General features: G+C 35.8%; 1 protein-coding gene and 1 pseudogene across 2 annotated transcripts in view; both read right to left on the reverse strand.

Annotated features, from left to right (window-relative positions):
• LOC150109553 (serine/threonine-protein kinase Tao pseudogene) overlaps nucleotides 1-18,531 on the reverse strand; it is an 81,504-nt pseudogene extending 62,973 nt beyond the window's left edge. Inside the window, exon 1 of the transcript XR_016550416.1 lies at nucleotides 15,176-18,531. The product of XR_016550416.1 is annotated as a serine/threonine-protein kinase Tao pseudogene (transcript). The remainder of the gene's footprint in view (nucleotides 1-15,175) is intronic.
• Nucleotides 1-27,253, reverse strand: part of LOC150109552 (uncharacterized) — a 196,889-nt gene that overhangs the window by 120,450 nt on the left and 49,186 nt on the right. Inside the window, exons 2-3 of the mRNA XM_090402640.1 lie at nucleotides 18,513-18,789; nucleotides 11,985-12,085 (exon numbers count right to left, since the gene is read on the reverse strand). Of these exons, the coding sequence (XP_090258766.1) occupies nucleotides 11,985-12,085; nucleotides 18,513-18,789 (378 nt within the window). The remainder of the gene's footprint in view (nucleotides 1-11,984; nucleotides 12,086-18,512; nucleotides 18,790-27,253) is intronic.

The raw sequence follows: 27,253 nt of genomic DNA on the forward strand, positions 1-27,253 counted from the left end.
CAGCCCAATTTAATTTTGTAACCTAATAGATAATAATGGGACTCTAGCTTTGATGAAGTAAAGGTTTTTTTTTTTTTTCTCTCACCAGAGGTCTGGCCAATAATTGTTGTAACTGTTGATCAGTAACTTTAGCAAACCATGTAGATTGTAGTGCATCTTGTTTCTTTGTATATATGTGTATGCTCCAGATGATGACCTTGATATGAAGGTCGAAATGTCGAGTGTATATTTTGGTTTATATTAAACTAAAGTTTTGCTCTAACACAGTAGTTGTCTCCACAATCTTTCATAATGTATTCTGATCACCGTGTAATCATGAAAAAAAGATGATCAAGTACTGAGACTAGTGGTACTCCAATAGTCACATGCTTTCTCCTGGACTCACCTCCTCCACAAACCACTCTTTGATATTTTTCCATCAGCAACCCTCTAATCCAAATCAGTAGATTCATATCCATCCCCATTTGCTCCAATTTATGCAATATAGCTGTGTGGAAGTTGTCAAATGCTTTTGCAGTCTAGCAACATCTAATTAAATATAACAATTTTGGTGAAGCGGGCCTCTCAGATCATGCTCTCAACACCCTACACCAAATTGATTGGAAATGTACCTGCTCATTACATCATACAAAAACCTGGTATGAACAAAAATTTAAAGAAACCTGTGAAATTCTGATTAACCATAATCTCAACAATAATGGTGGCATAAAAATTCCAAGAATTTGGATGGCACATATTCAGCCTACTTAGTTTCCAGCATACTTTAGGACTTTAAGCAATTTTCAGCTTTTACTGGAAACTATTCCATACCAGTTGGTTGGAATTTATGTGTGTACTTACATAGTTTTTATATTTATATATATAAATATGTTGCTCTCCAGCCCTATTTAATTTTGTAACCTAATAGTTAATAATAATAATAGGACTCTAGCTATGACGTGGTAAAGGTTTTTTTTTTTTTTTACTTTACCAGAGGTTAGGCCAATAATTGTTGTAATGGTTGGTCAGTAACTGTAGCAAACCATGTAGATCGTAGTGCAGCTTGTTTCTTTGTATATATATGTGTGCTCCAGATGATCTTGATATGAAGGTCGAAATGTCGAGTGTTCATTTTGGTTTATATTAAACTAAAGTTTTGCTCTAACACGGTAGTTGTCTCCACAATTTTTCACAATGTACTTGATCCTCTGTTGTTCGATTTTTATATCAATGATATTGGAAATGATTTGACAAGAACTATTCAGTTGTTTGCTGATGATCCAAAATTAGGAAGAGATATGATAAATGAGGTTTTAAAAGAGGTATACCGTGAGTAGACATATCGATACAAAATTAATAACGGAAAACTCGTGTACAATTATTATACTATTAAATAATCTTTGTACGTGAGTTTTCCGTTATTAATTTTGTATCGATGATAAATGAAGGTTAAGCACAGACCCTGCAGGAAACTTAATGTGATGCACTTTGGGAAGAGTGAATCAAGAGATCAGAAGCTGTGTACTATAATAATGGAACTGAACTACAGGAAACTGATGAGGCCATGGACTTGGGTGTGATTACAGACACAGTGAGTTGATGTTTAGAGGGCATATTGCTAGGTAACCAAAACAGCACATCAGATTATGTGGTTACTGAAGAATACACTAACAAACACTGATAGAGAGATTATTGTTCCCCTATATTAGACTTTAATAAAGCCACATCTGGACTACTGCTCACAGATCTGAATTTCTAGATTCTATGGGGATGAAGCATTTGTGGAGAGGATCCAGAAGGAAGTGAGAAAGATTCTGGGAGGTCTGTGGAATGCTCCTCTATGATAACAGATTGATGGTCTGTAGCCATCAAAAATTAGCTAATAGTCAAGAGGAGGAGACATGATAGAAGCATTTAAGTTACTAAAGGGGTTTTATAGGACTGTCACTGAAGACTTTTTTTTTCTGTACATGGCAAGAAATGGGAGAAGAAGGGGTCACCAGGGGGAGTTGTGTAAGAGTATGGTTAGTTAAGCTGTTAGCACTAGATTTTTGCTTGTAAGGTGGTGAATGGATTGCCAGAGGTGGTTGAGGGTGCTTCATCAGTGAATAAGTTTAAGCAGAGGTATGATAAGTAAGTATTGTGTGAATGCTGGCTAGTGTGTGAATAATGGATCTCTCACAATGAGTCTTCTGTCTCCATGGAGATACCTGCATAATAATAATACTGCAAATATACTGCCTCCCAGAATCTAAGAAATTGAAAATTTCTCTTTTGTTCTGAACATTATGTTACTTACTTCACCTCTGACTACTAGTGTCATGTTTTTTTTGTTTTTTTTTTGGGGGGGGGGGGGGGGGAGAAGGAAAGTTCTGATAAACACCCAGAGCAAAACTGATATAACCACAAGAAGAGCCTTTAGCTCACACAGCTGTATGTGTGTGTGTGGGGGGGGGGGGGGGGTAGGATCAGGAGTAGAGTAATCTGTTGATATTCTTCTTCAACTGTTTGAATTTGTAGTCCTCTGGAAATGCTTCATAAGGGAGACTGTTCCATAGAATTGAGGCAGAAAGAATGAAAGATGACTGGGAGTGGCAGGTTTGGTGAGTATGAGTTGCTCGATAAAGCTAGCAAAAGTGCAACAGTTAGCTAATGAGGAAAAAAATTCTCAGGGAATTCTTTCAATACTTGAGATATTAAATGAGCAATTCATAAAATTATTCCATCCTCATGAATGAGATGTCATGCAGAACTTAAGTGCAAAAGAGAAAGGAAGGGAAGAAGGAACAGCAAGCATATGAGGAATTGAGCAAATTTTATGTTAATAAGCAGGTAGAGCTTGATAATATATCACCATGTGTAATGAAGAAATGTTTACGGATTTCGCAAAAGCTCTGCATTACCTTTTTAACACAAGTCTTATATCAAGCCAAGTTCCAAAGGAGTGGAAAGAGGGTTTTATGTTAATAAGGCAGTAGAGCTTGATAATATATCACCATGTGTAATGAGGAAATGTTTAAGGATTTTGCAACAGCTCAGCATTACCTTTTTAACACAAGTCTTATATCTTATAATTTTGCCTTGAGCAAAAAATAAAACCTAATTTGTTGGATGCAGAGGTGGCAATATTTGTGATATGTTTGTGCCAAGAGAGATTTGAGGTTAGACTTATCCAAAGAAGGTAAATTTTTAACAGAGATTTGGGTATTATCAAGGATAAGAAGACAGGGAGAAAAGGGTTCCTTTTTGTGGAAATAATGCACAGTTGTGTTCTGCTAACATTGAAGTTAACAAGGTTATTCAAACCCCACTGACAAATGTTTCGAAGATCAGAATTTAAGGTAGTAGAGATTAGAGCTCTGCAGGTTGTGGTGATTTGTGCTTTGCAAGGTTTGTCGAACAAAAGGAGTGCAACGTGCTGTTATCTGCAAAACTGTATTCTGAATTGGAAGTCAGCTGGAGTAGATCATTTATATATAGAAAGAAGAGAGTTGGCAAAAGAACAGTCTTCTGAGACTCCAGCATTAGTTGTATAGTTAGAAGATAAGACCATCCACAATCAACTGAAGTCAGCATCAGAAGTCAGAAAGTTGGTTATCCAATAGCAGAAGTCAAAGGACAGACCAAATGATGGGAGTTTACTTAATAGACCTTTGTGCCAGACTCGGTCAAAAGCCTGGGAGATATCATCAACAACCACTTGAGATTTACAAAACTTCTCCATGATGTCTATCCAGAGATGGGTGACAAAAGATAGCAGATCCCCTGTTGTTCGGCAGTGATTGAATCCATACTGCCTGTCATTTATTAGATGAGATGGTTCTTTCCATTACTTTAAAAAGAACTGAGGTGATAGAAATTGGACAGTAGTTTGAAAGTAAAGATTTGTCATAAGAACAGATTGTATATGGACTAATTTCCAGGCTGCAGGATAGATACCAGTAGAATAAGAAGGTATAAATAGGCAGCATACAGTGGGAATCAACTCTGGAGCACAGACTTTTAGAATAATCTGGCCAGTAAGACCAGAAGACTTTTTGGTATCTAATTTGAGCAATATTAGATACTGAATTGAAGGTGGAGTGGGGAATAAATTTTCCAAGCCAATCAGAATTATTTTAGCAATTCGTTTGTCACCATAGGTTTGGCTAGATGGCTGAAAACAGTAATCTGCATCCAAAAGGTGGACAGAAGTTGTGATCACCATACTTAGCTTTCTTGTAACACCATACAATGTGCGCGGACGCGAGTCATTTGGTATATGTTGCTTCATGGGGGAAGAGATGCATTAGATTGTGGTCTCAGTTGTCTAGAGGACAGACTACATTCACAGTGTACTTAGATGGGTTACTAGTAAGAAAGAGATCCAAGGTGTTTAAGGAGTGGTGGGAGTTGTCTGGTACAGGAAAACTTCACTTAACACAAATTCGATTGAGTGAAATGATACCATTTCCCGCTTTAAGCAAGTGATTAATCAGTTAACGCAATTTCTTTAGGTTATGTGAAACTTTATTTCCAATCTGCAGCGAGCGGTGACTGGCAACACTCAGCAGTTGACTCAAAACTATCATTGCAAATGCACGTGCAAAGTCTGTTCTCTTGCTCAATCACTTTTACTTCATTTTGCTTTAACACAGGTTAAATATTGGTGATCCAGCTCATCCATGGTCTTCCCCTTGTCCGATTGGTGATTTTCTGTCCCTGTAGGCAATGTAAGGTAATCTCTGTTGATTCATTCTGTTCACCAATATTAAGAAAGCTGCTAAGATCTTTCAAGAGTGTCATTACGTGAAGACCAGAGAAGATGCACTCATGAAGTACTCAACCCATCTTGATGGAAGAGAAGCAATGAAAGCTTTATTATATTCACCCTCTGATAAGGAAAAGAGAAAGACTGATAAAGAAAGTGGCAGTAATAAAAAGAGAAGAAAATAATTACGTTACAGGAAAATCGGGAAGTCAGTAGCACTAATAATACAATGATTGTTTTAGACCTGGGATACAGCTAGTCTATATTTCGGACTATATTAAATAAGAGAAAAGAATACAAAGAACAAGGAAATGTTGCTACTGCTTCTTTAAGCATGCAGATCACCCAAAATAGAAGCCATTTAATGATCGAGATGGAACGTCTTCTATCACTCTGGATGGAGTGATAGAAGATGTTCCATCTCGATCATCGAGTCTGGATGGAGATTGTAACCAAAAAAGAATACCTCTTAGTACAATGAATATTCAGGCAAAAGCGCTCAATATTTTTATATCACTGAAAGAGCTCATATTTGAAAAGGAATGTGAAAGATTTACTGCGAGTTTAGGATGGCTTGACCTTTTTAAAAATCGTACTGGACTGAATGATGTAAGAATAACTAACTGGAGAAACTGCTTCTGCTGTATAAATATTCTGCAGCCAAGTTTTCTGAAGAATTGCAATGGATAATTCAGGAGGGTGATTATGACGATTGTCAAATATTCAACGTCGACGAAACTGGTCTCTTTTGGAAGCGCATACCAACAAAATCTTTCCTAGCTAAAACTGAAGCATCTCAACCAGGATACAAAGTATCTAAAGATCGTCTTAGATTTTTATTAGGAGGCAATGCAGAAGGTGACTTTAAACTAAAGCCTGTTTTAGTTTATGGTGCTCAAAATTCAAGATCTAACATTATTGAAGAAATCTGCACAATTAGAAAAGAACTTGCATTTAATGAACTGGATAATGAAGATATGAGAAACTTGCTCGATTCCCATTCAGAACAGTTAAGCAAGAATGATCTCCTTCAACTTGAAGAACAGTGTGCATATGAAGAAGATCTAAGGAGTGCAAACAAGAGAATGTCACGACTAAGAAGCTAACTGCAAAATTACTTGAGCTAATTTTCAATCACAGTGAGCATGCTAAGGAAATTCTGTTTGATGCTGATCCTGATATGGAACGAAGCTTCGAAGTCCGCAGAAATCTCGATAAAGCAATTGCCAGCTATCACAAATTGCATGACAAGATGAAAAAGTCTTACTATTCAAACATCTTTATTCAATTTTTTTTGTAAAAAAGTAGTTCAATCAAATATTTAAACATGAAATAAAAATTTTAGCAATTGATTTTTATTAACTTTGATGCTTTTATCCTCTAATATAGCTTATACTGTAATTGTTTTTGCAAATTTACACTAACTGATGGACGAATTATAATTATTCCTATTGTTTATTGTATTCGCTTAATGCGATTTCAATTAATGAGCATTAATTAATCGCATTAAGCGAGGTATTCCTGTATTCTAATAGGCATGCGAGCTATTCGTGTGAGATGATTTGTGATTGCAAATGTCTTGGTCTCTCTCTCTACTTGGTTGACTGTGCAGTTGGAAGCAAGCAGACAGCTGGTATTGTGAACACTGAAGTCATCAAGTTAGATGACTTTGCTGTTAGGACAGTTGGTATGAAGAAAATCAACACTGAGAGAAAGGTAATGGAAGAGTTCAGAGTGGTTGTTGGCATTAGGAGAGCAGTAGAGACAGCATATGAATTTGATAGAATTAGATCATTTTTAGCTAAAGGAGATTGAAATTGGAAGATCCCAGGTTGGATCCACTTTGGTATGGCATATCAAAACAAACATATGCCATCTCTGAGGTGAAAGTAATCAAAGAGTGTGTATTTAGGAAACCAGAGAAAGGTAGTGTTAGAGAAGGTTTGAAATTTGTGTTTCTGTCAGGAAAAATATTTGAGGTTTAGCTGTCTGGAGGTAGAATTGAACATCATTGTGGTTAGAAATGAGACTGCATATATTTGTGAAATGGATATTGAAGGTTCTGTGAAGTTTACTGCTGACCGCATGGGCCCAACATGATCCCTATGCAGTGTTTAGGTCCAGGTTTCCAAGCTAGTTATTGCCAGAAATTGTTTTTCTCATTTCCTTTACACTGAGCATAGGTTGAATCTGGCCAGGCTCATACATATGATGATAAGGGGCTGGTGCTTCTTTGTTGCTCATGGATAATATTGTAGCCAAAGTTGTGGTCAGTGTTACAGAGATTATTGTGGACCAAGATTCATAATTGGATTGAGAACAGCAAAATTCTCTTTCATGGACTGCATAGGTTTATTATTATTATATGGGCACCTCCATAGAGTCCAAAGACTCATTGCAAGAAACCCAAACTATCCACATACTCTATCATACCTCTCCTTGAACCTACTAACCACACCTTAATTTAACTTCAGGGAATGACCTCTTGTTCTGGCCCCTCTAGCCTCGGAAACAATGCCACTGCATCAATCCCATAAAACCCTATAAGCAACTTAAATGATTCTATAATTTAAGTTGCTTATAGGATTCTATCTCTTTCTCCTAACAACCAACTTCTGCAATCCACACACACCCTCAAATCTATCCTTACAGAGAACATTCTACAAGACACAAGTCACTCGCCTATGAATCTTTTCCACTGCTTCTTCATTTGCAAGAAATCTAGGACACCAGACCTGGGCACAGTAATCCATATGTGGATGTATCAAGAGGAATAACAACTTCCTTATCTCTACATTGTTGGTGTGTTCTTCAATAGCCAAGTAATCATATGGGCTACCTTAGCAACCTAAGCAATGTCTCTGTCTACCACCACCCTCACATCTCTAGCTTCATCTATTTCCTGGAGTACAGTTCCATCAATGTGATACACAGCTTGTAATCTATTTATTCCAAAATGCATAACTTTACATTTTTCAATATTAAACCGATACACATTATCTTTTGCCCATACTGACAGACTATTTAAATCGTCCTGCAAGCTCTTCACATCACCTTGATTAACTATTACTCATTCTAATTTAGCATCATCAACAAGCAACTGAATATTTCCTATATCATTTAAGTACAAATTTAACAGTAGTAGTCCGAGCACTAAACTTTGCAACACACAACTGGTCATCTGTTTTTGCCTTGATTCTGCCCCTCCATCTTAACGTTGATAAAAATGCACATTATACCTCAGAAAGAATAATGCAAGAGTTGATTGATATTTCAGCATCAGAAATTAGATCTGAAATACTGAAAAATATACATTCTGCAGATTATTTCACTGTTTTATGTGATGAAACTACAGACATCTCAGTTTTAAAACAGCTGATTGTATACATTAAATAGGTTTGTCAACTTAGAAAAGAGGTCAGGGTTAGTTTTGCATCAACTTGCAAAATCATTGATGGCAAAGCTGAGACTATAACTAACAAAGTAATTGAAACCCTTGACAGTCTAGGCTTAAAAACTTGTAATCTGGTGGGTCTAGGATCTGATGGAGCAGCTATCATGATTGGAAAGCAAAAGGGAGTAGCAAAACCGCTCAAAGATAAAACAGATGTAAACCACCGACTGGCTCTTGCTAGTGCCCAAGCAGCTGCTGAAGTGCCTTATTTATCATGTTTAATGTTATCTTAAAGCAATTGTTTTTCTTCTTCCAAAATTCCTCAGTCAGGATGGTTGGTTTAACCCAAATCCAAAATATACTGAACAGTCCTCAGATTAAACTTAAAATGGCTATTGACACTAGATGGCTGTGTCATGATTCTGCAATACAGTCTTTAAGAGAATGCATGGTGAGTTACAGCTGCATTGGAAAGAAAGGCCACCGAACGAAATGATATCACAGCTAAAGATTTAAGTAAATATATCAGAACATATAATTTCGTAGCGTCACTAATGATGCTCTCAGATATGTTACCGCATTTATCTAAGTTGTCTAAATCATGGCAAAGGCAAGATGTTGGCTTAACTGAAATAGAGCCAGTCTTTGAAGCAAGAAAACTATCCATCATGGAATTGAAAGACACTCATGGCAGTAATTTTCAAAATCTTCATCAGCATCTTTCAGGTGAATGGTCAGACGTTCACATTGATTATTCAGATTCTAATGTTATTACGTTTAAGACTACAATATATGATAAATACATAGGCACAGTTATTAAACACCTAGAAGCATGATTTCCAGATATGCCAATCATTTCCTGCTTTTCAATGCAGAAAGTCATGATCAACGTGAAGCTTCTGAGATTCTTTTTGATTATTATTCTAGAAATGGAAGTCCTGCAGCTTAAACTATGAAAGTACTAAACTAGAATGGGCAGTTGCATCAAAAATGATTAATGGACAAACATACAAAAATCTAGATCCAAGACAAGTGAAATAAGCAACAACATCTGAGCTCAGAATCTTTTAAAACTTTAGCAAAACTAGCTGCTGTTGGACTGGTCATACCTGTAAGCACAGCTGAATGTGAAAGGGGTTTCTCTGCATTAAAAAAAAGGATAAAAGCCTGTATGAGGAATTGCATCAGTCAGAACACTAAATAATCTGATGTTGAAAGTTTATTTTTCACTTGGTTAGAGTATAATAAATTTAGTTTAATCCTTTATCCAAGTGTGAGCAAACAAAGTTTGCGCCTGAAAGTATCTTCAGGACTAGGTGTTGTACCACCTTACCCTAGTCCTGAAGATACTTTCAGGCGCAAACTTTGTTTGCTCACACTTGGATAAAGGATTAAACTAAATTTATTATATTAAATAATCTGATGCTGATTTCACTGGAGGGACCAGATCCAACAGATTTTAATTACAAAAAAGCTGCTGACAACTGGGCTTCTAAGAAGAGAAGAATTAATGTATATGAGCATTACAAGCTTTTTCATTACTTAATGAGAAAATAAAAAAAAATCCTAGTCTTGTTTGTTATAATTATTATATAAAATATTATCCTTGTTTGAAGTAATTTCTAATAAAATTACTATTTTAATTTGTTATGAAAAAGGGTCTTTCTTAACTCATTCAAAATTTTTGTATGCCCGGCTAATGTTTCATCCCACCCTGCTGGTAAAAATTTCTGGGAAGAACACTGACCTGCCTAAAGGAAAATTGTTTTTAGCAATCTACTTACCTATTACAACAATGCATCAGAAAGGGAGATGTATACACAGCAAAGATTTCGCAAAGGCCTTTAACAAATTGCTACATTTAGCTAGTAATTAAATTAGAATGGTGGGGTTGGATAGTAGAAGAGTATGCTGGATTGAAGAATGGCTGTGTGATAAATATCAGCAAGCTATGTTTAGGGGAATGATAGTCCAGAAGAGGAAATTCACTATGGTATACCCAAAGGTCTGTTATCCAATTGATCAATAGGATCCAATAGGACAAGTGATCCAATTCAAACTCCTGGTAATTATATGTTAATGATATTGGAAAAAAGGTCTGAATGGATGATATGCAGTTGTTTATAAATGCAAAGTTGAGAAGAACTATGATTAATAGATCAGATGTTGGAAGTTTTTTCCCACTTGGTTAGACTATAATAAATTTAGTTTAATCCTTTATCCAAGTGTAAGCACACCTGAAGTATCTTCAGGACTGAGGCAACTCCTGGTAAAGTCGGACTAAGCTCTCATCACTTGTCTTAGTATCTCCCATAATGCAAAGCACATCTCCTTGCAGAATGTATAATGCTATGCATTAAGGGCCACTACCCAGATCGGTTTCGACCTTTATTGAGGTCTCGTCAGTGGGAGCCAGACCCAGAGATGGTGATACTAAGGTGGAAGTGATGGAGAAGTCATATTTACCTATATGAGTTGCCAAAAGGTGTCTCAGCTTATTACTAAATTACTCTGGATTAGAGAAAGATGTTGGAAGTGTTTTCCCCACTTGGTTAGATATAATAATACAATATAATAAAGCTTAGAACTTAGTCCACCTTTACCATGAGTTGCCTCAGTCCTGAAGATACTTCAGGTGCAAACTTTGTTTACTTACACTTGGATAAAGGATTGAACTAAATTTATTATAGTCTAACAAAGTCTAAAAAAAACTTCCAACATCTTTCTCTAATCCAGAGTAATTTAGTAATAAGGTGAGACACCTTTTGGCAACTTGTATAGGTATATATGAATTCTCCATTGCTTCCACCTTAGTATCACCACCTCTGGGTCTGGCACCCACTGTGAGACCTCAATAAAGGTCGAAACCGGTCTGAGTAGTGACCCTTCCCTTAATGCATAGCATTATACATGTCCACAAGGAGATGTGCTTTGCATTATGGAAGATACTAAGACCAGTGATGAGAGCTTAGTCCACCTTTACCACGAGTTGCCTCAGTCCTGAAGATACTTCAGTCGAAAACTTTGTTTGCTTACACTTGGATAAAAGATTAAACTAAATTTATTATAGCTCAGATGTTGTAGCTTGCCAAGAGGACTTGAATAGACTAGGTAAATGGACAAGTTATCCAATCTGGTTATTTCACTGTTCAAGATAAATTATATCAGTAGATAAGGTACAGCAATAGGAAGTCATTTTTCTCTTTTATTTGTCAACTACTTTATGGAACGTTTTGAAAATCATCTCCTTAATGACATTTCTCCAAAACCTACAATATGGTATTGATATAATGAACATGTATTTGTGACTTGAAATGGTTTTCCATCTGATGAAACTTTTTGTCTCAAAAACAACTGCAAGCCATCCATTCAATTAACTCAAGAGTAGGAAAAATCAACCAACTAGCCTTTCTGATTTATTGATTGTTTGCCAGCCTGATGATAGTTTAATTTCTCAGTTTTTCTGAAAAGAAATATAGACTGATCATTATCCTGCCTCACACCATCATCCAAGTCAAAAAAACCAGAACCATTAAGACTTTGTCACCATGTTTATACTTTAAGTTCTACACAGGACCTTCTAAATGAAGAATTAAATCACATCAAATTTGCCTTTCCAAAAAAAATGGTTTCAACGAGTCCTTTATCAATAAAGCATTTAACATTTTAAGCTCATAGTCATTATGTCTGAGGAAGAAATCTCTTGGATTCCTCTTCTTATGTTAAATAAATATCTAAATGTATTGTCAACATTTTGAAGGTACTGAACATTGTGTTGTCCTTTTCTGCTATGAGAAGATTTCAATCTTCCTTTCTTCACCTAAAGTCAATCTTCCTCCACTTAACTTTCAAGTTGCCTACCAGATCCATTGCTCCTGTGGCTTGTCATAACTTGGGCAATCAGGTAGATCTGTTGCTGTCCACCACGAAAGACATAAATCTTATATCCAGTACCACGAAACCTGTACAATTAGACTTAGCTGAATACACAGAGTACTTTAGATGAAAATTAAACTTTTATATAAGAGTAGATTCCTTAGGGAACATTTATGTAAAGAAAGCTGTGAGCCCTTTTACACTGTCAAATCCAAAGGCTTTTGGTTGTCCCATCTATGGAAAATATTGTATTAATCTTCTGTTTATTTCTGCTTATTTTACACACACACAGTTTTTAAATTAATTAATTAATTAGGAATTTAATTGATAAGTTATCTGACTTATGCTTTGATGGTGCTTTTTGAAATTTTTATTTTATTCGTACTTTAAGTTCTACAGAGGACCTTCTAAATAAAGAATTAAATCACATCAAATCTGCCTTTCCAAAAAATGGTTTCAATAAGTCCTTTATCAATAAAGCATTTAACATTTTAAGCTCCCAATCTTTATGTCTGAGGAAGAAATCTCTTGGATTCCTCTTCTCATGTTAAATAAATATCTAAATGTATTGCCTGGTTTCTCCTGTTCCTCGACCGTCCCTTACGACTGGTTAAGCTCTCCTGATGAGGATTTAGTATGTATTTTATGACTGTAGATCTGTGTGTTCACGAGCCAGTTTGCCTGTTCTGAGGGATAAAAAAATACCATACGAATAAAATAAAAATTTCAAAAAGCACAATCAAAGCATAAGTCACAAAACTTAAAAATTAAATCCTAATTAATTAATTTAAAAACTGTGTGTGTGTGTGTGTGTGTGTGTGTGTGTGTGTGTGTGTGTGTAAAATAAGCAGAAATAAACAGAAGATTAATACAATATATCCCATAGATGGGACAACCAAAAGCTTGATCTGTTCGGATTTGACAGTGTGAAAAGAGCTCACAGCTTTCTTTATATAAATGTTCCATAAGAAATCTACTCTTACATAAAAGCTTAATTTTCATCTAAAGTACTCTGTGTATTCAACTAAGTCTGAAACCGGCTAACTCACCTTTAGTCAAAAGAGACTAGATAAAGGTTCCTCAGGTCATGGATGGGAATCGAACCCAGGTCTTTCCAACCAAAGGGCTTCATCTATACCGACTGACCCATGGAGGCTCTGCTTTTTGAAATGCTTCTGTTATTTGTATTTTAACTATGTTCCGTTGTCACTGAAGTGAAGATGCCTTTGATACTAATGTGAATGTTGAAGAAAATACTAATTTTTTTTTAAACTTAAGCATTTTTTTAAACATTTTCATCTAAACTTAAGATCACATCTATACTACTCTGTACAGATATGGTCATCATTTAGTTGAGAGGAGATAGACAGTTGTGAAGATCCAGATATAGGTGAGCAAGATAACTGGCCTATGGAAATTGCTCATGTGAGGTTAGATTGAGGGAATGTAGTCATCACAGTTTGACTAAATAGATGGGTGAGTGGAGAACATACATATAAATGTCAATAAAAAGAATTACAAGTAGAGATACAAGTTAGATTTTGCTTCTTTTGGTTGATAGCACTTTTCCTCTCAGAACAATAAAATATCATTGTTATCAATGCTATTAGGGAATGCACTCTATCCATTAATATTTGATTGCATCCTACAACTCTCTGTCATGAAACTCATTCCTATCTCATTCGAGAGAGAGAGAGATGCTAAATTGAGTTGATGGTAATGGAGAAGAAAAATCAAGTATATTACTCTACTTATGCCCTGGGAATAACTACTAAGCAATCTGTGCTTTGTGACATAGTCCATTATCCTGATGGATAACAAGTATAGATCAACAATCTCTACATTGTGAGCACATTCAGCAGTCAACAATGTTCAAGCAGGTAAAGGCATTCAGAAATTCAAATATCTCTCTATCAAAGAATTTATTATATGTCAAGAAAACACTTCCAAGACAATACTGCACGCTGGTAGTTGGTGAAACGGTCAGCTACCAGTCTGTAATGTGCCACCTGACATAACAAGTCCACTGATAGTAGAAAGTTTTTTTTGTTGTTTGTTTGGTTAGAAAGCATGCGATGAGTCCTTGGACTCCCTGGAGGTGTTACGTAATAATAATAATACTTCATAAGAAATTATATTATATTCTAAAATTATGTTTTATTTGATTGCTTCCACTTAGATAAAGGACTAAACCAAGAATATAATTTTCGGGGGAAGTATCATACCCTGGCCCTAGCTTTCATTTATTCCATGCTAGGAAAAGTTGCCTGGTATAATGAATTCTTTTTTCCATCATATCAGGCAAATTATCTTACTCCTCAAGTGTCTATTCAGTGATTTTCTGCCACCTGCACCCACAGTTGCTTTTCTATAGTTAACACGAGTGGAGCACAATGAAGTTGTTCTGCTATACATCACCTCTGACAGAATATGACACACTGTGTATTCCTATACGCTTCTTGCAAAATACTGTTGTAATTGCAATGTCATATGCATCCTGTCTGTTGGAGCACAAAATTGTAGTCTCTCACATCAAAGCATTTTCAGTCATAGAACCCTCTGGTTGTTTTCTGGTAGCTGGCTATTGTCAGCCAATAGCCAGCTACCAGGGTGCTAGTTTCCATAATACCCAAAATGGTAATGCACACCAACAATCGTGTTATTATGCTCAAATTATGTAGGTTATACTGTTGGCTCATTTTGCACTAAAAGTGCAGACATGTACACACCATGCCTTGGTATTTGCTTATCTATTTCACATGTCAACACATCTGACTAATTCTACAATTGCAAATGCACGATCATAGTGCATTTGACTGCTCGTTGAGAGATGGGAAAAAGATAATACATTTTTTCCCCCATGATATGAAATTGTAAGAGATAATATCTTTATTACGTATGAAAATGATATATAAATTACAGTAAATGTATTGCTGGAAACTTTCAAAAATGGAGATTTACTTTTTTTTAATAAAACAATCAAACATTTCCATGAGAGTAGAATTATTTAGAAAATGTCCTTTCAAAGCCAATGGGCTTGAGATAATATCTAGACTTGGATTTAAAAAATACAAAAATCACAAAAGCTAATAAATTAGTTTTTTTTTTTTTTTTTAACAAAACAGCAAAAAATGGAGAACTTCATATTCAATAAATATATAAACAATTAGACTCACTTGATCTGACCTGCCAACTTCATGACTGACTAGCAGCGTTGAAAACTTCGATATTGGAAACTAGCCTTTGTAGCAAGTAAATGATTACTACATGTAACATTTACATCACTTCCAATATTTGTTGAAAAATGGTACCATTCTGTACAACGTCAATATATAAATATTTACAAACTGTACCATACAAATGTCTCTGCATTTTTTTTATACCATTAATTTCCATTCACAGAGCTGTATGTGTGAATGAACTTACACTATTACTGTGTGTTAAACTAAGCATACTCTCAGCAATACTTCTGTCATCTGCAGGAAGTGGTTCTTGTGATGCTTCTGCAATTGCCATAGCATCAAAACCTAAGCGTGCACTTTCTTCATCAAACGAATCAATTAGTCGAGTTTGACGTTCTTGCAACACCATTTGCTTATCAGCCTTCTCTTCATGAAACTGCTGTTTCTCAATTTCCATCTTTTTTTCTAGTTGTGCTCGTCGCATACATACTCGTTCCTCCAGTTCTCGTCTCTCTCTATTCCTCTGCAATTCTCCTTGCATTTTCACTTTAGCATGGAATGCAACAAGCAATTCTAATTCTTCTTGTAACTGATCCTTCAGCTGTTGATATTCTAACTCTTGTGATTCATCCAATCGAATAGACTGTTTCTGTAACATGTCTGCTATGCTCTGTTCATACTGCTCTCCTAAAATGGTAAGTTTACGCATTTTCTCTTCTTTTAATTTCTTAATAACAGCTTTCTGTTCTTCCTTTGGTGTTGATGCAAGTATCTGAATTTTCCATGCTTTATACTGCTGAGTTTGTATCTTGCATGTTTCTCGAAACTGTTTACGAATCAGTACTTCTTTTTGTTTTAAATTTTTTGGTTGCTGTTTTACTTTCAAAGCATGTTTTTTGCGTAGTTCTCTTTCTCTACGGGCATTATATTCTTGCTGATTAGCCATTTCTGTAAGATGCTGTTTCTGTACATGTTCCTCTCTCAACTTATGAACAGCCATCTGCTGACAGTATTCCAGTTCTTGTGTCATTTCATGATGATGAAGAAGCATATTGTGAGCTTCTTCAATATGTGTAAGTCTTCGAGTCATTTCCTCACGCAAAAGATTTCGCTCTAATTTGTGATACTGAATCATCTTCCTCCTACAAAACTTTCTCATTTCAATACAGTGTGCATCAGCTTGTCTTCGTTGCAGCTGCTGTAAAGCCATTGCCTGTTTTTGATGAATATATTCCTTATGCTGAGATGAATCTCCACCCCGTTCCTGCTTCAATTTTTCTTTCATGTATTTATATTCTGATTTTTGTTGTTGCTGAAATCTTTTGAATTCCTCTTCATGTTGCTGGGTAATACTTTTACTAAGTCTTTTTTCAGCTGCTAGATTCTGTTTTAATTTTTTTTCTAATTCTTGTTGATGTTTTATTTTTAACTTCTCTAGCTCTTTTATAAACTGTTGCAATAATAATTCATATTCCTTTTCAAGTCTTTGCTTATGTTCTTCCATTTCTTGACGGCATTTTCCTTCTAATTGAATAAGAGCTTTTTGATGTTGTTTTCTCATTTGTTTATATCCAGACATTTGTTCATGCATTTGGCTTTCTTGCTCATACTCTTTGATTTCTCGTGCCATTATTGCAGTAGTTCGTAATGTATCAAAGTTACCAGCTCCAATTTCACTGCTGTTAAAATATGCAGATGATGAATCTGAGATACTAATTCCACCATATCTATCTCTGAAGGAAGCAGGATATTTGTAAGTAGAATCATTTTCTGATGCTGGAGGAAGGCTACAAATGCTGCTACTCTGGCTACCAGCACTAATTCCTCCACCACTTTGTTGACTGTGAGTGCTAGTGATACTATTGCTCTTGCTGCTATCACTACCAATCTGTTCATCAGCTGAATCGTCATCGTCATCATCATCGTCGTCGTCATCGTCATAATCTCCAGTACTAGTTTCACACTCCTGAGAATCAACCATTAATATCTTTTTCATCTTACGGTAATTTAAGTTATCTAGTTCTCTTACTGCTGCTTTAGTATGTTGAATCAAATCAAAAATGGCTCGAGGTGGTCTTGATCTTGTTATGAAAAGATGCTGCAAAAGCTTTGCAGCTGTAGGTCTGTCTGATGGATTCTTCTGCAAACAAGAATCTACAAAATTATAAAACACATCTGACCAATCACCTGGTCCTAAAGAAGGAGAATCATTTTGAGCAATATGATACAAAGCACTCATAGCATTCATATTAAAATATGGTGGCTTCCTTTCAGCTAACTCAATACAAGTAATGCCCAGCGACCAAATATCAACCTTTCCATCATACTGACCTTCATCCATAGCTAAAATTACTTCTGGAGCCATCCAATAAGGAGTTCCTACAAAAGAATTTGCTGGAACAGCCATAGAGGCAGAACCAAAGTCTGCAAGCTTAACAGTACCATTTTCTGTAAGGAGTATATTGCCTGCTTTTATGTCTCGGTGAATTTTCCCTAAAGAATGAAGATAATCTAATCCTTGAAGAACACCTTGACAAATGGAAGCTATTTCATCCTCCTTTAATGGTTTCTTATGTACTTCAACAATATCTGATGCAGATCCTAAACAATATTCCATAATGAGCCATACAGTTTGTTCTTTAAGGTAGCAGCCCTTATAGTCAATTGTATTTTTATGCTTCATTTGGCGTAAAAATTTTACTTCCTTAACAATATCTTGCCATTTTTCTGCTGACTGTTTTCCTGTAAAGGACATCTTTTTAATTGCTACTACTTCTTTGGTAACTGCATTTCTAGCATAATACACAGCTCCAAAACTACCATGACCAATCTCATGCAAATCTATAAAAATCCTATCAGGATCTTCTTTGTCAAATAACTCAATGCCTTCTGAGTCTTTTAAGCTACTTAGTCTAGTTAAAAATGCCATAATGAAAAATATATTTTTCTGGTTGATAAAGAAACAATAGGAAGATATATTATTAACAACACAAGCACATACAACAAAAAATAATATTTTGATTCAAATCAGGAAAGATAACAATCCATCAATGTCTACGTTGTCAAGGTAATTAATGTAAGGAGAAATAATTATATTTCACTTCCAATTCTGAATATTATTCAACATGAAATTTCACATTTAATTCAGTACAGTGCTGCACTACAAATACTTTATCATACCCGGCTGCTACACAATATTTTGTTCCATTTGCACGTATATGAGCTTTTTTGAACTACGCTCCTCTCCCTATCAAACCATGTGTGAATCTGAGGTTCTAAACTTCATATTCCTCAAGTTTAATTACATAATATATAAAACATGAAGTCCTACTTATGAAGTCCTTCAACTCGTGGATGGTATCTCTTTATATGAAGTATAAGTGAATACTTCCATCGGAATGTCTCACCACACATGTTGCAATGAAACGAATCTGGCTTATGAGTCTTTGAATGTTGCAAAAGATTGCTTCTTGTTTTGAAAGCTTTTGAGCAATGTGGACAAGGATGCTGAGGATTCAAATGCACAGCTGCATGTTGTTTTAAATAAGTCACTCTTTTGAAACGCTTGAAACATGAAGGACAAGCATATGGATAGTGATCCCTTGTATCTGTAAACAAAAATTTAAAAAAAAAATCATTTATTAGCTTGACATAAACAAATTGTGTCATTCATAATAACTTATTTCTTTCATATAGAGTCACAAAAGAAAACTACATGCCCTATTGAGGAATTCAATTATTCACAATGTAATGAGTATGCTGTTTTTTTAAATAAATTTTTAATCAAGCATCTACCATTTCATCTACTTCAAAAACATAGCTAATATTTATTTGTGAAAATCACTGAAAAACTGCATATAAGCCCTCTAGAACAGCGCTTCCCAAACTGTGGGCCGCAGCCCCCTTGAGGGCCGTAGGTTTTGTTGAGGGAGCCGTGAAATAATGAAAACAAATTTAAAATGTTTTAAGACTAAGTAGATTTTTTTATTTTAAAAGAAACGTATTTAACTTTTATTATTTCTTTTTTGTTATTTTTTATATTTTAATGGAAAAATTCACACATTGGTGTTGGTTCACAAACTTTGCTTCCTGCGTATTTCGGCGCTTAATGAATATGACTAAATATTGCTGATTCATATGTTTCATTTCAAAGCAGTGGTTAATTGTATTTACCGAATGCTCTCCAGAGAAGCTCCAAATCTTCCTGTCCCTTTCATCACGTGTTCGTAATCAGGGACTGTTGATATTGACTTTATATACATATCAAAACTCATTTTATATTATCATTCTCATCTGAGCTAGTTTTCTGTTACCAATAAAAGTTTCGCATATACTTCATACATGTAAAAAAGCTTAAAGAAGTTCATGTGGGGAGATAGTAACTCGCTTTCAGTGGTAAACAACAAGCCCTCCCTAACAGCCACTATACTGCAGAGGCAATAAAAACGAGTACTTTTATAATGCCAGTGAATAAGGTATGAGGAGTCTGTGTAATATATTTCTCAACAAATAGTGCAATTAGAGACAACTGGGATAAAACACACTAATTAATGAATCACGTGTCCCCTCATGCAGAAACTATGCTGTATAGACTGAAAAAAAAAACGTGTTGCATGGGAAAACACAGTATCTAACTAAAAACTATTGTTATTAATTAGATGTGTGCGAGTTTGATTTCACAAGGCAGCAATAAAATTCAACTGAACGTGTAAAAATTCGTAAAAGGGTTAAAACTAAGTAATATATATATATAATGAATGTAATGGCAGTTTCACATATGGAATTTGGTTGAAGAGAGTTAGCATTTCAACTAAATTGTTCAGCTATGCTTTTATCTTTCGGTTGCGCGATCTTTTGTTAATACCACACCAATCATATGGATGTTTTAATAACCTGCCTTTTCTGTCTGTTTCGCATTAGGCTTAATTTTTCTCCGTAAAGGGAGAAAAGTAAAAAAAGAGAAAAATGTTCCTGGTCCGGGGATTCCCTTATTCCGGTAACATTCACTAATTTCATGTTATCAGTCTGTGGTGTGCCAGTATCGGTAAGTGGTGATATTATTTGATCTCTTCTACGTTAAAAAATTTAACCTTGAGATGGATAAGTGGCTGATAAAAAATAAAAAAAATTCCTGTGAACAATCAGAAGCAGAACCAGACTCAAAAAAAAAAAAAAAAAAAAAAAAAGGACAGTATTTCATATTTTACCAGAACAGCCTGCATCGTCTTCAGAACCAAATGGTAAGAGGCAAAAAATGTAATATATGCATTTGATTTTTGCAATATTCACTGTGTATGTTTTGTATTAAATATAAATACAATAAATATTATAATAATATATCTCTCTATTACGATTTTTTTTCGGGGGGGGGGGGGGGGCGTGAAATATTTTAATTTTTGCAAAGGGGGCCCTGACATCCAGAAGTTTGGGAAGCACTGCTCTAGAAGATCACGTGAGATTTAAAATAGTTATAAATTTCTTCAGTGCTACGTAAAATATAAAATTATTATAGTATTCAATAAATGAACAATTGAAGTTCATTTATCTAAATTAGATTTTTGTTTAATTACTCACCCATCTACTTGGAATAATTTTGCCAATTTAAAAAGGGTACATTAATAAATAAGTGTTTAGGCTTAGGTGCTGGTTTAAGCTCAGCTTTATTTTCGATGAACTGAAAACAGCACAATGAAATAATACAACAAAAGTTTTAACATATTCAATCTAGTTGACAAGCTTAGAATCTGAATGTTATTTATACCTTATTTTAACAGTATTAAAACACTAGCCAAACTAAATTATAAAAAGATGTTTATTAACTTGCTTATATTTCACTTGGTTTCAAACCAGCATTTTCAGAGCAAACATGTTACAGTTTAAACACGACAATGAGCAAGTGAAACAATTTAGAACTTTTGCCTGTTACAGTTTGAATTGTTTCAAATATTTGTTGTGTTTAGACTGTAACATGTTGTCTGCTGTGAAGATGCTAGTTTGAAATCCAGTGAAATTTAAACCAGTTAATAAACATCTTTTTTATAATTTAGTTTGTTTAGTATTGTAATACTGTTAAAATAAGTTATGAGTTTAATATATTATTTCAATATTTCACCTCTATTGCAGAGATTTATCTGAAGTACGATATAAAAATTGCAATAACTCACATTAACATATAAACAATAAGCAGAAGATGTTAGATAAAAGCCTGTAGTCTTAAGAGAACACTCTCTGTGGCATGGGTAGCTAGCCTTGGCTAATAGGTGGGGAGGTCTAAGAATTACTATTTCTTAAAACTTGGAGAGTTTCCTGCAACCATATTTATTTAGATTTATTATTATTATTATTAAATCTACTGTGGATTCCAAGAAAAGTTTTTGAAGTTTGTATTTGCTGTGATGAAGCATAATAGTTTTTTCATTTGATTCTGTGCAAGGTGTCCAAGGCATGGTGTCAGCCAGATCTAAATGACCACTGTTATCACATTCAGTGCCACTGACGCTTTAAAGTGTCAAACTGATATGTATGTGCCATTCCCACTTCTAAGCATTGTAAGACTCACGTGTTTCTATGCATTACTCAGTCTGGCCTGGGCGGTTGAATTGTATGGAAGTGTAGGCATTGTGGCAAGGTCACTCTGCATTCGGAATGGCCTGGAGACTGCTATCATAAATGATTGGCAGCGAACATGCTGTGGTGGTGGCAGATATATTTCTTGTGTTCTTCAAAAGCAGATATATACAAGTTGGTTCACAATAAGACAAATTACAAAAACAAGTCACATCTTGCACCTAGTCTTTTAAGACTAGACTTCTAGTCCAACATACATCTTCCACTTACTGAGTGTGCATGTGTTATTACAATTTTTATAGCATAAATCAGATGATGTTGATGTATCAGTAATGGCATGCTGAAACTATTCAACCAGTTTAATTATTTCACTGTGCAGTATTCATTAAACCTACAAATGGGTACACTAATATAAATTCCTTCTAAATACAAATAAATTTTGACTGATGAGTTATGAATAATGCACAAAGCAATGAAGGCTATTAGGAAAGTATTATATATGTTAAGTGCATGTGATCTTCTACTTTGCCTATTTTGTAAACACAAACACACACTTCCTGGAAGAAAACCCTTTTTCTGAATAAGAATGGTGAAACTAACATTAAAAAAAATAATAAAAATAATATAAAAACAGTAATAAAATTATCCACATCTTACACAAAATCCAAACCTAGGGCTTTCAAACTAATGGGCATTATTGATACAGACTGAGCTATGGAAACTAGTTCATATATGAACACTAATCTGCGATTATAATTTTAGGAGTTCTAGCAAGGTGTTATTAATTTTATATATCCAGTGATATTTCTGAATACATGAAATCAGCATACTGTTGAACAGAATGGGAAATGGAGGATTGGCAAAACAGGTATCTGACTGAAGGATATCGGGAAAAAGATCCAGAATAAGATGAAGATATAGGTGGGTTGATGCAGTTAGAAAGACTTAGGAGAATAAAATATCTTCTTCTTCCTCCTATCATAGATTTTAGGCCAAGTTACCAGTTCAGATCTCATGCCATTACTTTGTTGGTCTTCCAGTTATTTCCCCCCCCCCCATTTATTTTATATCTGTATAGTATTTTTGGCAGCCTCTGATACTATCCATTTAATTTAGATGTTCTAACCATTTTTGTTTATATTTACTTGTATAGTGTAGTAGTTAACTGGTTTTATATTCAGAGACTGTAAAATTTCTTCATCTGATTTATGGTCGCACTTAATATATCCAGTTGCTTTCCTGAGAAATTTCATTCCTGCTTATTTGAATACATTTTTCATTCTTTTTTATTATCCATGTTTCACTTCCATATAATTCACTTCCATAACAACATTACACCCTCCTTTTCTGGTGCATATAAAAGATAGATAGAGCCTCTGTAGCTCAGTCAGTACAGACAAAGCCCTTTGGTTGGAAAGACCTGGATTCGATTTCCATCAGTGATGTGAGGAACCTTTATCTGGTCTCTTTTGATGAAAGGTGAGTTAGATGGTCTCATCTAACTCACCTTGGTGAGTTACAGAAGTGGGGGGGGGGGCTAACCCAGAAACTTGGGTTTTTCATCTGCCCAGAACAGGCAAACCAGCCCAGTGAACACATGCATCTACAGACATAGGACACTCTGAGAATAAGGATTGACCGACCTATTCTGTGGGAATTCTGGTTTCAAATCGTAACAGGCCACTAGGCCTAATACGTAAAAGAAGAAGTTATAAAAGGATACCTTCCTAGTTGGAGGAAATGGCAATTAGACACTAGTAGATGTTCTTCATCATTAAGTGAAATACTACCACCCAGCTTACTAAAGGTCTGAAGTGACAACTGCATGTTTGTTCTCCAGAACAGGGATTCAGGTTTCTGGTCCCCCCCCTCCCCCTTTCTCTGTGTGTCATAAGTATTGCCCTTCAAAGCTATGAGAAACATACTTAGAGATTCATAACATCCTGCATTTCTAGGGTACATCAGTTAAAACAGTGGTACTGCAGGCCAGCCACCAGTTAGTGTACAGGCCCAAACTGTCAGTAATGAGTTGGAGGTTTCCTGGTCAAATGGCACATAATTCCACTGCCATCAACTATGATGCCAAGTTGCACCTGGAAAGGAAGCCTGAATAGTGGTATTGGAGGGGGGGGGAGTACTGTGGAAGCCGTGTCATGGTACGGTGACTGGTTTCTCCCTGTATGGAAGTTATATCCGAGAGTCCACAATTAAACTTATAAAGGCTCCTAAAAACAATGACAGTAACACTGCAAAAAAAATGAATCTCCCTCATAAACAAATCCCATCAAGAAAGTCACATCACAAACAGACATAACGCATAAACTAAGCAATAACTCTTCACTAAAAAATGCACGTTCACATCCACTTTACTAACATCCATGGTCTTAACACAAACATAAATGATGTTCAGCACGCACCACTTGCAGTCTTTTAGACTAGACATTCTATTCCTGACAGAAATTCAGATTGCAACTACATCTCCTTCACAATTTTTTTTTTTGTCACAAGGGTGGCATCTGTACCTTTGTGAAATCTGACATAGTCTGACAGAGAATGATTATTTAGAATCCCCTGCTTCTGACATTCTCTGGCTCAGGTTTCATTGCATTTACCAGTCTCCAAACATTGATAACCATTCTGACCTTTTCACATTCCTTTCCATGAAACTTGACCACCTACAATCCAGCTATCCAAATAATAAGGTCAACTTCCTGGGCAACCTCAATGTCCTTAATTCCAACTGGCTCCTTTATTCCAATACCATTTAGTGGTATTGGAATAGGGGAGCTGGAATAGGTAAAGCTGGACGAGAAGCAGAAGCCTTTGTGATAAGTAATGACTTAACACAAATTTTACATTTGCCTCCTTGAATTCAAGATAACCCACTTCATTCTCCAAATACTCTATCTCTTTTTGACCAGTTCTCCTTCCAGGTACACTGCAGAAGTCACCTCTCCTATTGAGAACTCTGACCATAATCTTGTACAAGTCTCCTTTCTCGTTGAATGCCCCTCCCCTAACCCAATTCAAGATAACCCACTTCACTCTCCAAATACTCGATCTCTTTTTGACCAGTTCTCCTTCCAGGTATACTGCAGAAGTCACCTCTCCTATTGAGAACTCTGACCATAATCTTGTATAAGTCTCCTTTCTCGTTGAATACCCCTCCCCTAACTTCCCAACCTCGCATCCTCTAGCACTATAAAGAAGCCAACTGGGATAATCTCTAGAATTTCTTGTCCTCATTTTCTTGGTCTGACTCTTGTTGTTTTTGCTCATCTGACCCTAACACCTGCTGTGAACAAGTTATCAAAATTATTCTCACCGGCGTGAAGACCTTCATCCCCAATTCAAGACATAATCCTGATCGGCTTTCCAAGCCCTAGTTCAACTAAAAGTGCACCAAAGCAGTCTTAAAAAAAAAAAATTAAAAAAAATTAGCATACCTCAAGTGGTTTGCTTCAAGAAATCCTGCTTCATGGTCAAATGGTGCATAATCCATCAGCAGATCCAACATCTGACTTCATAAAGGCCAACAGTAAAAAAACTTGCCAAATGGAACCCATGCCTTCTGGTTCCTCACTAAGGCCATTGGATGCAACTTATGCTCTCCTGCACTTCACCTCTCTCTCATCCTGATGACACTACTGATATTTCACCCAAAGATAAATCTGACCAACTGGCATCACTCTTTTTTTCAAAGTCCTGCACTGATGACCAAGGGAAATAACCTCCTACCATACCAAATCTAAGCATTGTATGCCTCCTTTACTTTTTTGACAAAAAAGAAATCAGGAAACTACTAAAAAACTTAGATACTAAAAAAGTCTTCTGATCTCGATGGCATTTCTCCAATTGTTTTAAAATAGTGTGCTCCAGAATTAACACCCATTCTGCATTGCTTCAACAATCTACTATTTACATCTAGTACTTATCCCAATGCATGGAAGCAATCTTATTTCCATCCTATTCCTAAAAAAGGGTGATAGAAGTCAACATACTGACCAATTGCATCATCTCAGTCATCTCCAAAATAACAAAGAAAGTCATCAATAGCCAACACCCATGCTACTTAAGAGCCCCCCCACCAATTAATCAGCAACTACCAATACGGATTCTGCCATTCACGATCCACAGCTGACCTTGTAGCGTACATTACCCACCAATGGTGGGTAATGTAAGCTACAAGGTCAGAACCATAGAAAGGGAAATAACCATAGAAAGGTTTGTAGAAACTTGTGCTGTCGCTCTTGACATTTCCAAAGCCTTCGACCTTGAGATGGCCTGCTTAACAAATTGCCATCCTTTGGTCTCGCTGCCACCTTCCGTAATTAGATAATCAGCTTTCTCTTGGGTCACCATTCTCTGCCAGTCAAGGTAGATGGCTCCCTCTCTTTGAGCTTCACCATCAATGCTGGAGTGCCTTGAGGCTCTGTCCTATTACCAACTCTCTCTTTCTCTTGTTCATAAATGACCTACTCACAATCACCACTAATCCTATCCACAGCTTTCCCGATGATAGTACTCTCAACTTATCTTACTCCTTCGACAATCCAGGATACAAGATCATCTACAACGAGTGCCTTAAATATTAATCTTCATAATATCCTTCAATGGTGTGAGGACAACCTTGTCATGCTCAATGCCAACAAAGAGTCTTGCCTTTTCTCTCACAAAAGAGATCTCAACTCACCTACCCTTACCCTCAATAACACACAAATCACTAAACAAGATCAGATCTCTCTGCTTGGTCTAACATTTACTTCTAGTCTCTCCTGCCATGACCACATCACATCAATAGCCCTCCTCAGCATCCAAGAAACTATGCATTCTCTTTCATTCAAAAGGCTATTTTACACACAACCAACTCCTAACTATATAACAAATCTCATATCCACCCATGCTTAGAATAATGCTCACATGTTTGAGGAGGTGATGCACCTAAATCTTCCCTTAAAATCCTTGATGCTGTCCAGAGGCAACCAATTTGGTCATTGATGATCCCTATCTTACAGATTCTCTTCAATCTCTATCTCACAGATGCAGTGTTTCAGCACTGCCTATTCTATAGATACTTCCATTGTAACTTCTTCATTGAATTTGTAACTATCATTTGTTCACGTTCAGTTGCGCCTGTTAATACAGGGTGTCCCAGAATTAGCTATCTATTTCAGTGAAACAGGACGAATTTTTGAAAAACTCAGGTTTATTGATGTTTATCATGTTTAATATGTGCTATAAATGTAAAAATTTCTCAATCATTTCATAATTTTATTTTCCTTCCCTTTCAGAACCCTAACCCTAATAATGAATACACAAAAATATAGCAGTTCTGTGAAATTTCACAGAACTGGTCCTACAGACAAAGCAATTCGTGAACAAATTTCGAAGAACTGGATCCATACACAACGAGGTGAAAAGAACGCTCAATGACAGCACATAACAGTATCGAAGAAGTATGACAATTGTTTGAGGATGAACCAACAATGTCGGCTAGGGAAGCCA

Source organism: Typopeltis vanoorti, chromosome 2 (genome assembly GCF_054136105.1).
Source record: "Typopeltis vanoorti isolate ZY-2024b chromosome 2, IOZ_Tvanoo_1.0, whole genome shotgun sequence".
NCBI classification, from domain to species: Eukaryota; Metazoa; Arthropoda; class Arachnida; order Uropygi; family Thelyphonidae; genus Typopeltis; species Typopeltis vanoorti.